At 29.9% G+C, this 13,957-nt stretch overlaps 1 protein-coding gene across 1 annotated transcript in view; it reads left to right on the top strand.

Moving 5' to 3' along the window:
* Nucleotides 1-13,957, top strand: part of LOC132262734 (serine/threonine-protein phosphatase rdgC) — a 65,005-nt gene that overhangs the window by 26,795 nt on the left and 24,253 nt on the right. Inside the window, exon 3 of the mRNA XM_059762108.1 lies at nucleotides 1,368-1,784. Coding sequence (XP_059618091.1) covers nucleotides 1,368-1,784 — 417 coding nt within the window. The remainder of the gene's footprint in view (nucleotides 1-1,367; nucleotides 1,785-13,957) is intronic.

Here is a 13,957-nt window from a genome sequence, read left to right as displayed (position 1 = left end):
AAAATGTAGCCAAAATTGCAGTCAAAATGCAGTAAAAAATACAGTCAAAATAAGGTCGAAATTATAGTCAAAATAAGGTTAAAATTACAGTCAAAAAGCAATCAATATTTCAGTCAAAATTCCAGTCGAAATAGATCAAAATTACAGTCGAAATGCATTGGAAATTACAGTCAAAAAAGGGTCAAAACTGTAGCCAAAATTGCAGTCAAAATTACAGTCAAATTTAAGTCAAAATTGCAGTCAAATGTAGCCAAAATTCAGTCAAATGCAGTAAAAAATACAGTCAAAATAGGTCGAAATTATAGTCAAAATAAGGTTAAAATTACTCAAAAGCAATCAAATTTCTCAAATTCAGTCGAAATAGATCAAAATTACAGTCGAAATGCATTGGAATTACAGTCAAAAAAGGCAAAACTGTAGCCAAAATTGCAGTCAAAATTACAGTCAAATTTAAGTCAAAATTGCAGTCAAAATGTAGCCAAAATTGCAGTCAAAATGCAGTAAAAAATACAGTCAAAATAAGGTCGAAATTATAGTCAAAATAAGGTTAAAATTACAGTCAAAAAGCAATCAATATTTCAGTCAAAATTCCAGTCGAAATAGATCAAAATTACAGTCGAAATGCATTGGAAATTACAGTCAAAAAAGGGTCAAAACTGTAGCCAAAATTGCAGTCAAAATTACAGTCAAATTTAAGTCAAAATTGCAGTCAAAATGTAGCCAAAATTGCAGTCAAAATGCAGTAAAAAATACAGTCAAAATAAGGTCGAAATTATAGTCAAAATAAGGTTAAAATTACAGTCAAAAAGCAATCAATATTTCAGTCAAAATTCCAGTCGAAATGCATTGGAAATTACAGTCAAAAAAGGGTCAAAACTGTAGTCAAAATTGCAGTCAAAATTACAGTCAAATTTAAGTCAAAATTGCAGTCAAAATGTAGCCAAAATTGCAGTCAAAATGCAGTAAAAAATACAGTCAAAATAAGGTCGAAATTATAGTCAAAATAGGGTAAAAATTACAGTCAAAAAGCAATCAATATTTCAGTCAAAATTCCAGTCGAAATAGATCAAAATTACAGTCAAAATGCAGATAAAATTCCAGTCAAAATTGCAATCAAAATGCAGTAAAAATTGCAGTCAAAATTACAGTCAAATTTAACTAAAAATTGCACTCAAAATGTAGCCAAAATTGCAGTCAAAATGCAGTAAAAAATACAGTCAAAATCACAGCCGAAATGCAGTCGCGATGCGAGATATTGTGGCACTCAAAACCCACATTAACAGCCCCTTGGAATTATGTGACTTTTGCCGGCATAATATGTATTTGTGCTGAGAGAAATCTGTTTTCTTGCAACTCCTTCTTCGCAGTTGTACAACTTCTTCAATGCCCTGCTGACGCACATCCCGGACACGATGTCGAAACAGTTGGATTCGTGCGACACGTCCAGGTCGTCGTCCACGGAGGCGATCGACATGAAGTTCTCCGATGAGTCGGATGAGTTGGCGGAGGAGGGAATCAGTGGACCGGAGAAGATGACCTACCGCGGCCCGCACATCGCCTTTCCGCTGACGAAGAGGGACTTGGATGCGATGATAGATCTGTTCCGGAAGAAGAAGTACAACCGCCTCCACCCAAAGTACGTGGCGGGAATTCTGCGCGACGCCAAGGCGCGCCTCAAACGCCTGCCAAATCTCAATCAGGCCTCCACGGCCATCTCCAAGCAAGTCACCATCTGCGGCGACCTGCACGGCAAGCTCGATGATCTCCTCGTCATTTTCCATAAGGTGAGCACAACCCCCCACCCCAACCCCCCCCTCCTCTTATTCATTAATGCATTGAGGAGACTTAATAATCCAATTATTTGAGTGAAATAACAGGAAAAATTATTGTTTTCCCAAGTGAAATTGAAAAATAATCAAAAAATGAATTTTTTCCAAACTAAAATAACAAAAAAATTTTTTTTAAATCAAACTCTTCAGACTTCTTAAGAAAAGATTTAAAAAAAAGATTTTTATCCCAAGTAAAATTAAAAAATAAACAAATTTTGACTCAAAAATTATAAAAAAAAAATATATATTTTTCCCAAGTAAAATTGAGAAAATAATTTAATTTTGAATATAAAATAATTTAAAAACAAATAGTTTTCTAGAAAAATTGAAAAAAATTGAAATTTGAGCAAAAAATTATAAAAAAATGATTTTTTTCCCAAGAAAAATTGAAAAATAATGAAATTTTTAATCAAATAATAAAAATAAATAAATTTTTTCCAAACTAAAATTACAAAAAAAAATTTTTAAAAAATCAAATTCTTCAGAATTCTCAAGAAAAAAATAAAAAAAAAGACTTTTTCCCAAGTAAAATGGAAAAATAATCTAATTTTTAATAAAAATTATTAAAAAATAATTATTTTTCAAGAAAAATTTGAAAAAAAAACAAATTTTGACTGAAAAATAATCTAATTTTCAATAAAGATTAATTAAAAATAATTATTTCTCAAGAAAAAATATAAATAAGTTAATTTCGAATAAGAAATTAAAAAAAAATTATGTTTCCCAAGTAAAATTGAAAAATAATGAAATTTTGAGTCAAATAACAAAAAAAGAATTTTTCCAAACTAAAATTTAAAAAATTCAAATTTTGAATCAAATATTAAAAAAAAGATATTTTTCAATCAATGAATTTCAGAATATTCACAATTATTCAATTTATATTGAAAATGTGATAAAATATTCAGAGAAAATAATCAAAAAAATAATCCAAATTTTTGTTATGAATGAATAATAAAATTTGAATAAAATTCAGAAATACTTCTAGTGAATTGTACATAACTTTTGCCCATAATATCTCCCCCTTGGGTTGTCATGTGCATTTGTGCAGCGGCTCAATTTCACAGGGAATTTCTCTGCCTGTCCAAACATCTCATTTGCAGACACGAAACTGTGGCTGTGTGTGTGTGGCTGAGGAGGAAAAGTGGCGAAGAAGAGGTCAGTCAGAAGGGAGGAGAAAATTGATTTTTGCTCTTCTCGACGGGTTTTTTTTTTTGTTGCAGCGCGAGCATTTTCCACCAGAATGGATGCGGTGAAACATTTATCGCCCCTTTTCTCATTTGACGCTATCGAGAATCAACCACGAAAGAAGGGGTGAAATTTCCACGGATTTTAATTGAAAACCTATAAAATTTTCCATCATCAGCATTATTTATGGCTGTTCGTGTGTGCCGTGAAAGAGTTGTTCTGACATGTGGAGAAATTTGTGTAGGGGTAAATGGGGCAGCTTCAGATTGGGGCAGCTTCAGATTTCTTAATTTTCTCGGAGATTTTCACATGAATAAATTCCTGGTTTTCACACAATGTTTGTAGTCCTTAAGGACTACAATTGACGAAAATTTGCACAGGATTTCCTTTACTGTTTAGATAAAATAAGTGAAAATTGAAAATCACTCACAAACTAGAATTTTGCTGCCGAATTGATTGCGTGTTTTCTCCATTAAAAAAGCCACAATTCGCGTGAAACACAATCAAAGGTTATTGAGAATTAAGTAGAGATTCTAAATATGCCCGAACTTTTCCTCCTTGGCACGGCCTTTTCAGTGGGTGGTGGAAAATGCACAAACACTGCACACGGGGCAGTTTCGGATCGCCACGGACTGACAACAGCGCGCTCTGACAGAATGACGCAACATCACGGTCGAAATTTTCTTGTGGCAAATATTGAAGTTTTTCACAAAGTGCCGTTCTGTGCTGCATTGCTTCATCACGTTAAACGACTTCTTAGTGGAAAAGTGAGAAAATACACGCGAAAATCTCTGATTTGCACTGATTTGATTTGTGGTGGCACTGAAGTTGCCACCACTCACGCATGGTGGCGTTGCGACACAGGAAAAATGACGGGCAACTTGCTTTTCGCTCAGAAATTTTGACAGTGCGTGCAAGGGTCCAGAAAAGTCGCGAAAATATTACTTTAAAGGCGATTTTTAGCGAAATAAACAGTTTCAGTGCGTAGATTAGAAACCAAAGTGATCATTTGTTCGCGATTCTACAATTCCACAATGGAATTTATGGTAAATATCAGTGAAAATCTGAAGCTGCCCCAGAGCAATCCGAAACATCCCCGTGCGGGGCAGTTTCAGATTATTTACAATATTATTTTCATTCTCCTTTAGAGGAAAAAGGATCAGTTTTAATGCCCAATGAAAGGCATTTTCTGAAGCTCAATAGACGAGAGTTTATTTGAGCGTTGTGATCATTTCAATATATTCAGCCGATTTTTCAAGAAAAAATCCTAAAGTTGGAACAGCATTTTGAATCTGAAGCTGCCCCACTTACCCCTACATGAGAAGGGAAAAATAGAAAGAAGCAAATCTCAAGGGGCGATTGCTGAGGAAATTTAACATTCTCAAATGAAATATTCAAGAAAAAAGATTATTTTACCAAGTAAAATTATTAAAAACAATAAAATTTTGAAACAAATAATCAAAAAATGATTTTTTTCGAAGTGAAATTAAAAATAAATAAATTTTAAAAAATCGAATTCTTCAGAATTCTTCAGAAAAAAATTTAAAAAGTTTATTTTCCCAAGTAAAATTGAAAGATAATCAAATTTTTAATAAAAATTAATAAAAAATGATTATTTTTCAGGAAAAATTAGAAAATAAACAAATTTTGACTCAAACATAATATATATATATATATATATATATAAATATATATAATTAAATAAAATAATTTAAAAACAAATAGTTTTCTAGAAAAATTGAAAAATAATGAAATTTTCAATCAAATAATCAAAATATAAATTTTTTCCAAACTAAAATTAGAAAAAGTTTTTGAAAAATCAAATTATTCAGAATCCCCCAAAAAAAGATTTAAAAAAAGATTAAAAAAAAGATTTTTTCCCAAGTAAAAATTAAAAAATATTCAAATTTTTATTAAAAAAATAATTATTTTTCAAGAAAAATTAGAAAATAAAACAAATTTTTACTTCAAAATAATAAAAAAAAAATATTTTTCCCAAGTAAGATTGAAAAATAATCAAATTTTCATTGAAAAATAATAAAAAATTATTATTTTTCCAAGTCGAATTGAAAAAAAACCAAATTTTGAAAAATTTTTTAAAAATTTTTATTTTTCCAATTAAAATTGAAAAATAATCAATATACCTAGATAGGTAATTGTGAATTAATTGATTGAAAATTATTATTTTTTGTGATTATTTAATTTAGAATTTGATTATTTTAATTAGTTTTCAATTTCAATTGGGAAATTAATCATTTTTTGGTTTTTTTTTTATTTAGAACTTGATTATTTTTAAATTTTTTTGGGAAAATAATTTTTTTAAGTTTTTAATTGAGGAATTTGATTTTTTTCAATTTTTATTGGGAAAAAACATTTTAAAAATTTTTTAAATTCATATTTTGATTATTTTTCAATTTTAATTGAGAAAAAACATTTTTTTTTTAATTTTTTTTTGTTCAGAATTTGATTATTTTTCAATTTTTTATTCAGAAAATAAAAATTTTTAAAATTATTTTATTCAGAATTTGATTATTTTTTAATTTTATTTGGAAAAATTTTAGTTTTTGAAATAATTTTATTCATAATTTTATTATTTTGATTTTTTTTTCAATTTTTTATTCGGAAAATAAACATTTTTTAAATTATTTTATTCATAATTCGATTATTTTTCAATTGTACTTTGGAAAAATAATAATTTTTTATAATAATTTTTTTAACTAACAATTTGACACTTAAAATACATTTTTCTGTTTCCTTATCTTATTTTTTCCTCTAAAAACTCTGCACAGAATTCTCGAGTCCGTCATTTTCAAGTCTATTTTCTCTATTTTCCAAGATATCTCTTGATCTTGAATGAAAATGTGGCACTGAAAATCTATATTATCAACCCTCTGACGACTTCTCAAACCCTCTTCTTCTCTTGTCCAAAGACATTTGATTGAGGAAACGTGAAGAAATTTATAGTCGTGATTCTTTCTCAGCGCATGTTTCGATTTTTTCCTCCACTCTTTTTCTCAATTGATAGTTTGTCAGCTCAAGTGACCTCATCGCTTGCGAGCTTGAGAGTCTCAAGCCATTCAGAGAGGGAGAGAGAGAGAGAGAGGGAAGACACCCTCCACGGCACGGTGAAAAGAACTTGCTGACAAATAAATTTCAACCCTCCTTGTTGAAAGTCAGTGAATGAAAATACGCAGAGAAATTTTGCACAAGCATTTCAACGTCAAAGAGATTCTTAATAAATAGATGCACAAGATATGACCATGTTGTGCTGGCGCCAAGGGGCAAATAAACAGGGTGATTTTTCAAAAAAAAACTTCATGTTTTCTAATCAAATAATCCAATTATTTGAAGAAAATGATTTAAAAATTATTGTTTTCTCAAGAAAAATTGAAAAATAATTTAATTTTGAAAAAATTCTTTTAAAAATGTTAATTTTCCCAATTAAAATTGAAAAAATTATCAAAATTATCAAATTCTGAATAAAATTATTTCAAAAATGTTTATTTTCAGAATAAAAAAATGAAAAATAATCAAAATAATCAAATTCCGAATAAAATAATCTTGAAAATTAATATTTTCCCAATTGAAATTGAAAAAAAAATCAAATTTTGAATAAAATATTTTCAAAAAAATGTTTATTTTCCCCAGTAAAATTGAAAAATAAACAAAATAATAAAATTCTGAATTAAATAATTTAAAAAACGATTATTTTCTCAAGAAAAATTGAAAAAAAACATCAAATTTTGAATGAAATTCTTTTAAAAATGTTTTTTTCTGAATAAAAAATTGAGAAATAAAAAATAAATAAAATTATGATTAAAATAATTTAAAAATTTTTTATTTTCCCAATTAAAATTGAAAAATAATCAATTTTTGAATAAAATAATTTCAAAAAATTCAGCAAATGGTGCTAATTTGGTGGCGCGAGGAAAGCGGAAAAATGTAATTCACCCCCAAAATGCACAACCCCACACAAATGCAGCTAATCAATTTTAATGCACCAACCAATATATGGTATTTAGAGAGCTTTTTAGAGCTTCATTTTGTAATGCATTGCTCATTGTGCTTATCACAGTCAATTTATTGATTATTTAGGGGTAAATGGGGCAGCTTCAGATTGGGGCAGCTTCAGATTTCTTAATTTTCTCGGAGATTTTCACATGAATAAATTCCTGGTTTTCACACAATGTTTGTAGTCCTTAAGGACTACAATTGACGAAAATTTGCACAGGATTTCCTTTACTGTTTAGATAAAATAAGTGAAAATTGAAAATCACTCACAAACTAGAATTTTGCTGCCGAATTGATTGCGTGTTTTCTCCATTAAAAAAGCCACAATTCGCGTGAAACACAATCAAAGGTTATTGAGAATTAAGTAGAGATTCTAAATATGCCCGAACTTTTCCTCCTTGGCACGGCCTTTTCAGTGGGTGGTGGAAAATGCACAAACACTGCACACGGGGCAGTTTCGGATCGCCACGGACTGACAACAGCGCGCTCTGACAGTCTGACGCAACATCACGGTCGAAATTTTCTTGTGGCAAATATTGAAGATTTTTCACAAAGTGCCGTTCTGTGCTGCATTGCTTCATCACGTTAAACGACTTCTTAGTGGAAAAGTGAGAAAATACACGCGAAAATCAATCATAATTGCACATTTGAACTTTGGCGGCACTGAAGTTGCCACCACTCACGCATGGTGGCGTTGCGACACAGGAAAAATGACGGGCAACTTGCTTTTCGCTCAGACATTTTGACAGTGCGTGCAAGGGTCCAGAAAAGTCGCGAAAATATTACTTTAAAGGCGATTTTTAGCGAAATAAACAGTTTCAGTGCGTAGAATAGATATCAAAGTGATCATTTGTCCGCGATTCTACAATTCCACAATGGAATTTATGGTAAATATCAGTGAAAATCTGAAACTGCCCCAGAGCAATCCGAAACATCCCCGTGCGGGGCAGTTTCAGATAAATTACAATATTATTTTCATTCTCCTTTAGAGGAAAAAGGATCAGTTTTAATGCCCAATGAAAGGCATTTTCTGAAGCTCAATAGACGAGAGTTTATTTGAGCGTTGTGATCATTTCAATATATTCAGCCGATTTTTCAAGAAAAAATCCTAAAGTTGGAACAGCATTTTGAATCTGAAGCTGCCCCACTTACCCCTATATGACGGAAATGAGAACAAAATTGGTGGAAATGCGAAAATATTTGTATATAACAAACCACAACTGTGGTGGTTTTGTGGCTGAAAATAAAGCTCTCAGTTTAATTTTAGTGTAATCTATATGATTTTCTGTAAATTTTTATTTGATATCTGAGAATTTTTACTGAAATATTAAAGTCATTTTTAAAATTTAAGTCTTTGCTCTAAAGTAAACTAGAAAAACACTTTCAAATTTCTTTAATTGTAGGGAAACATGATTTTTTGCGTGATTTGCAACAAGAATTCTCGTGTCTTAAGAAATGTCTGTGGAATTCTGCACGAATTTCCTACAATTTTCCATGGGAATGTCAGAGGACAGCATCTTGAAGCCATATAGATACAATCTAATTTCTTAGAATAATCTCAGAAAATTGTTAACTACTATACATTCAACAATAACATGCCTTGAGGAATGTCAATTATGTTTTAATTAACTTTATTCTTTCTGTCATGACATTTGTGGTAAATTCAAAGGGGGAGATAATATGACTGAAATCTCTACATACCTTCTTGACACTTTCAGAACATCAGCAGTGATTTAAACATATATTTTCCTTATTTTCTACACGTTTTCCGAACTCTTTACACTTTTTCCACTCGCCTAAAATATTATAACCTCAAATTTAGGAGTTTTTGACTTAGAAAAGACGCCATTTTTACTTTAATGCGTCTTGAAAACTTACAGAGAAACAAGATTTTTAAGAAATATTTGACATTTCCAGCAGATATTTTGATGTTATTTAATGTTCAATCGCACTTTTTCATGTTGATTGAAACATAACCTATAAATTACATTGAGATATCAAAAAAGAATCCGTAAAAGAAACTAATTCAGTAATATTTTTAAGTCAAATATGGCAAATAATAATCTATTATAAATCAAAATTGAGCTGAAATGCTTGGAAAAAAAGTTCAGAATAAATTGTGAGGTTATGAATTTTGCCTAAAAATATGTTTTAGACTTGGAAATGACTAAAAATGGCGCATATCACAATGTTTCCACTAAATAATGAAGTTGAATTTGCCATTTTAGAGCACAAATCGTGAAAATAATGAAGAAAAGAGAATTCTCTGAGACATTTTTGAGGTTATGATTGACTTTTAAGCTGTTTTCTAACATAATCTTAAGTTTTTTCGAACGCAAATGCCTAATTTTGACAAGAAAAGAGAAGAATTCTCAGTTTAAACACAAATCAACTGTTTCTCACACTCAATTCTGGACTTTTTCACAATAGAATCAAATTGTGAGGTTATGAAATCTACTTAGAAAATTCTTCTACGACTAATTTAAATCCCTCCAAACCTTGAAAATGAGTAAATATAGCGAAATATCTCAATGTTTCTACGAAAAAACCGCGAAAAATAACCTGAAGAAACACTTTTCTGGTCTGAAATTCGATATTTTGTGAGGTTATGAAATCATTTCAATACTTTTAGGCTTTTTCTCAATTCAATATGACGTTTTTTCGATCCGAAATGGTGAAATCTACAGAGAAAAAGAGAAAAGTTCTCTGTTTAAACAGAAATTTGATGATTTTGAAGGTAATTTTATCACATAACCTCAAAAAAGCAATCAAATTGATTTTTCTAGGCAAAATAATTAAATAAAAAGCTTTAATTTGTAGAAACGGAAGCTTTTGCGGTGAAAACCGCAAAAATAACCAAGGAAAAGAGACATTTTATTGCAATTTAAGTGATATTTTTGAGGTTATGTTTGATTTTTAGGCTTTTTCTCAATCAATATGAAGTTTTTTGCGCACAAAAATGCTCAAATCTGTCAAGAAACAGAGAAATTTGACAATTTAATCTGTTTTGCAAGTTAAACATAACCTCAAAAAAGCGATAAAATTGATTTTTAAGCAAAATTATTAGGAAAAAGTCTCAATTTAGTTGAAATGGAAGGTTTTTCAGTGCAAATATTCTAATAAATTTTGCCACTTCCACTTCTAAACACTTCTGAACCATATTATCTCCCCCTTGATTAAATTATTAACTATGAAACTTCATAGAGTTTCCCCTCCATAATTGATCAGTTCTGGTAATTCTAGTGTTTCAGCAGCAAAATTCCATTTGGATACCATAATTTCTGTTCTCCACTGGAGAATTTATGAACTTCTCCACCCTCAGGCGAACATCACGCGAGTACAATTGCCTCACATTGTCAGATGTGTCGTGCGATGCGCGTGTTTAACTTTCACGATGAGTGTAAATAATGTTGTACTAAGCTGCGAAGCGTATTTGAATTGATATTGAATTTGTGAAAAATGGTTTGGGGTGAAATTAATGTAATTTCACTGCCGCCGCCGCCGCCGCCCGCCGCCCCCCAAAAAAGCCGCACAATTCATAAATTCCCAACCGACTGAAAATATGCCGCATTCGTCTCACATTCTGCCCCATAAACGCCCTCGTTTTCGTGGGTGGCAAAGAGAAAAACCACTAAATGGACGGAAATCGTCTTCTCGTGCGTAAATATTGAATAACGTTTCGATCCTCGCGGGCAAATGTTGGATTTTGTCTTGGCGGCACACCAAAAAAAGCACAAATGCATGAGGAATTCTTGGGTGAAATTGTACTTTATTCTCTCTCAGCTGAATGCTTCGCCATTAGCTATTCATGAAGAATATGTTTGTGTGTTTCACTTCAATTGGGTGGCACTGTTTAGAGTCAGACGATTGGCGAACGCCTTGGAGTTGGAGCTTTTAATATCCGTTGTGAAATTGGAGACAAACGCGAAATCGATATAAATTGCAAAACTCATTGCTGAGACGATGAACTTAAAGGACAAACACACACACATTTCCTTATCTTGATGCTGTGCAGTAAAAAGAAGTCATTTGATAAATTATGGCACAGCCAAGGGGCTAATCACTCGCGCAAGTTGAGACCATTAACTTTGTGATTATTATTAATTGGAGTTTTTAATTCAAATTTCTATTTTTCTATGCAAATTCTATTTATTTTTTGAATATTTGTTTAAAAAAAGATTAAATTATACAAAATTCTGTTTATTTTTGATTTTTTCCTGGATATTTCATTAAAAAATGATTAATTTATAGAAATTCTGATTATTTTTTGATTATTTTCTGAATATTTAATTAAAAATTGATTATTTTATTCAAATTCTGATTATTTTTTGATTTTTTCCCGAATATTCAATCAAAATTGATTATTTTATAGAAATTTTGATTATTTTTAAATTCTTTTCTAAATATTCAATCAAAATTGATTATTTTAAACAAAATTCTGATGATTTTTGATTATTTTCTGAATATTTAATCAAATATTGAATATAATTGGATAATTGTGAATATTTGGAATATTCTAAAAGATTGATTGAAAAAAAAAAAGATTTTTTTAATTTTTAATTCAGAATTTGAATTTTTTGTATTTCTTTTCTTGTGAAAATAATAATTTTTTAATTATTTAATTTTGAATCTTATAATTTTGATTATTTCTCAAATTTTACTGGGAAAAATATTCATTTTTTTAAAATTATTTTTCAATTTTCCTTGAGAAAATAAATTTTTTTTTTCAATTATTTATTTTAGAATTTGTGTTTTTCCTCAATTTTACTTGGGAAAATGTTCAATTTTTTTTCATTGAAAAGTTGGGTTTTTTTTTTATTATTTTTCAATTTTACTTTGGAAAAATCATTTTTTAAAATTATTTTTCAATTTCATTTGGGAAAATAATCAATTTTTATTATTTTCTATTCAAAATTTAATTATTTTTTCAATTTTCCTTTAAAAATATTTTTTTGCTAATTATTAAATTGAAAATTTGATTATTTTTCAATTTTACTTGGAAAAATATTCAATTTTTTTATTATCTAATTTAAAAGCGCTTTTTTTTATTATTTTTCAATTTTACTTTGGAAAAATCATTTTTTAAAATTATTTTTCAATTTCATTTGGGAAAATAATCAATTTTTATTATTTTCTATTCAAAATTTAATTATTTTTTCAATTTTCCTTTAAAAATATTTTTTTGCTAATTATTAAATTGAAAATTTGATTATTTTTCAATTTTACTTGGAAAAATATTCAATTTTTTTATTATCTAATTTAAAAGCGCTTTTTTTTATTATTTTTCAATTTTACTTTGGAAAAATCATTTTTTAAAATTATTTTTCAATTTCATTTGGGAAAATAATCAATTTTTATTATTTTCTATTCAAAATTTAATTATTTTTTCAATTTTCCTTTAAAAATATTTTTTTGCTAATTATTAAATTGAAAATTTGATTATTTTTCAATTTTACTTGGAAAAATATTCAATTTTTTTATTATCTAATTTAAAAGCGGTTTTTATTATTATTTTTCAATTTTACTTTGAAAAATAATAATTTTTTTATTATTTAATTCAGATTTTTATTATTTGGATTTTTTTGTAATTTTTACTTGGGAGAATCAATTAAAAAAAATCATTTTACTCAATTAATTGATTATTTAATTAAATGTCCTCAACAGTCGCCTTGTGATTTGCCCCTTGGGCGCCGCAGCAGAGGAAAAGTTGCGCATTTCTTTTGCTATGAAATGACACAATTAAGCTCCTCTTCATGCGGCTCAGAAGCGCCAGAGCACACAAACTGTGTGCAGTCTGCAAACAGAGGGTCGCACAAGAGGCAAAGAAGAAGAAGAAGAAGAAGAAGAAGGAGGAAAAGGAGCTTCGAAGGGACACACAAATGCAAACATTCGCCATTGAAAGTTGGCTGAAAGAAATCCACTCAAAGTAAATGCTTGAAAGTGTAATCCGAGAATTTACACACTCAAGAGGCGCTCAAATGTTTCCACTTCACTTCACACACTTCCACATTTTCTACTTCAAGCTATATATATATATTTACTTAGTTTTGAGGGTTGAATATTTCCCGCTGTCGAATATTGTTGTATTTTGTGCTTTAATAGCAAAAATTTCGGGAATTTTTTCTGTTTCTATATAAGGGGTAAATGGGGCAGCTTCAGATTGGGGCAGCTTCAGATTTCTTAATTTTCTCAGAGATTTTTACATGAATAAATTCCTGGTCTTCACACAATGTTTGTAGTCCTTAAGGACTACAATTGACGAAAATTTGCACAGGATTTTCCTTTACTGTTTAGATAAAATAAGTGAAAATTGAAAATCACTCACAAACTAGAATTTTGCTGCCGAATTGATTGCGTGTTTTCTCCATTAAAAAAGCCACAATTCGCGTGAAACACAATCAAAGGTTTTTGAGAGTTAAGTAGAGATTCTAAATGTGCCCGAACTTTTCCTCCTTGGCACGGCCTTTTCAGTGGGTGGTGGAAAATGCACAAACACTGCACACGGGGCAGTTTCGGATCGCCACGGACTGACAACAGCGCGCTCTGACAGAATGACGCAACATCACGGTCGAAATTTTCTTGTGGCAAATATTGAAGATTTTTCACAAAGTGCCGTTCTGTGCTGCATTGCTTCATCACGTTAAACGACTTCTTAGTGGAAAAGTGAGAAAATACACGCGAAAAACACTGATTTGCACTGATTTGATTTGTGGTGGCACTGAAGTTGCCACCACTCACGCATGGTGGCGTTGCGACACAGGAAAAATGACGGGCAACTTGCTTTTCGCTCAGACATTTTGACAGTGCGTGCAAGGGTCCAGAAAAGTCGCGAAAATATTAATTTAAAGGCGATTTTTAGCGAAATAAACAGTTTCAGTGTGTAGATTAGAAACCAAAGTGATCATTTGTCCGCGATTCTACAATTCCACAAT

This window comes from Phlebotomus argentipes, unplaced genomic scaffold, assembly GCF_947086385.1.
Source record: "Phlebotomus argentipes unplaced genomic scaffold, Phlebotomus argentipes genome assembly contig_24, whole genome shotgun sequence".
In the NCBI taxonomy this organism is placed as follows: domain Eukaryota; kingdom Metazoa; phylum Arthropoda; class Insecta; order Diptera; family Psychodidae; genus Phlebotomus; species Phlebotomus argentipes.
The sequence above is the reverse complement of the archived record's forward strand: the minus strand, read 5'-3'. Positions and strand labels throughout refer to the sequence as shown.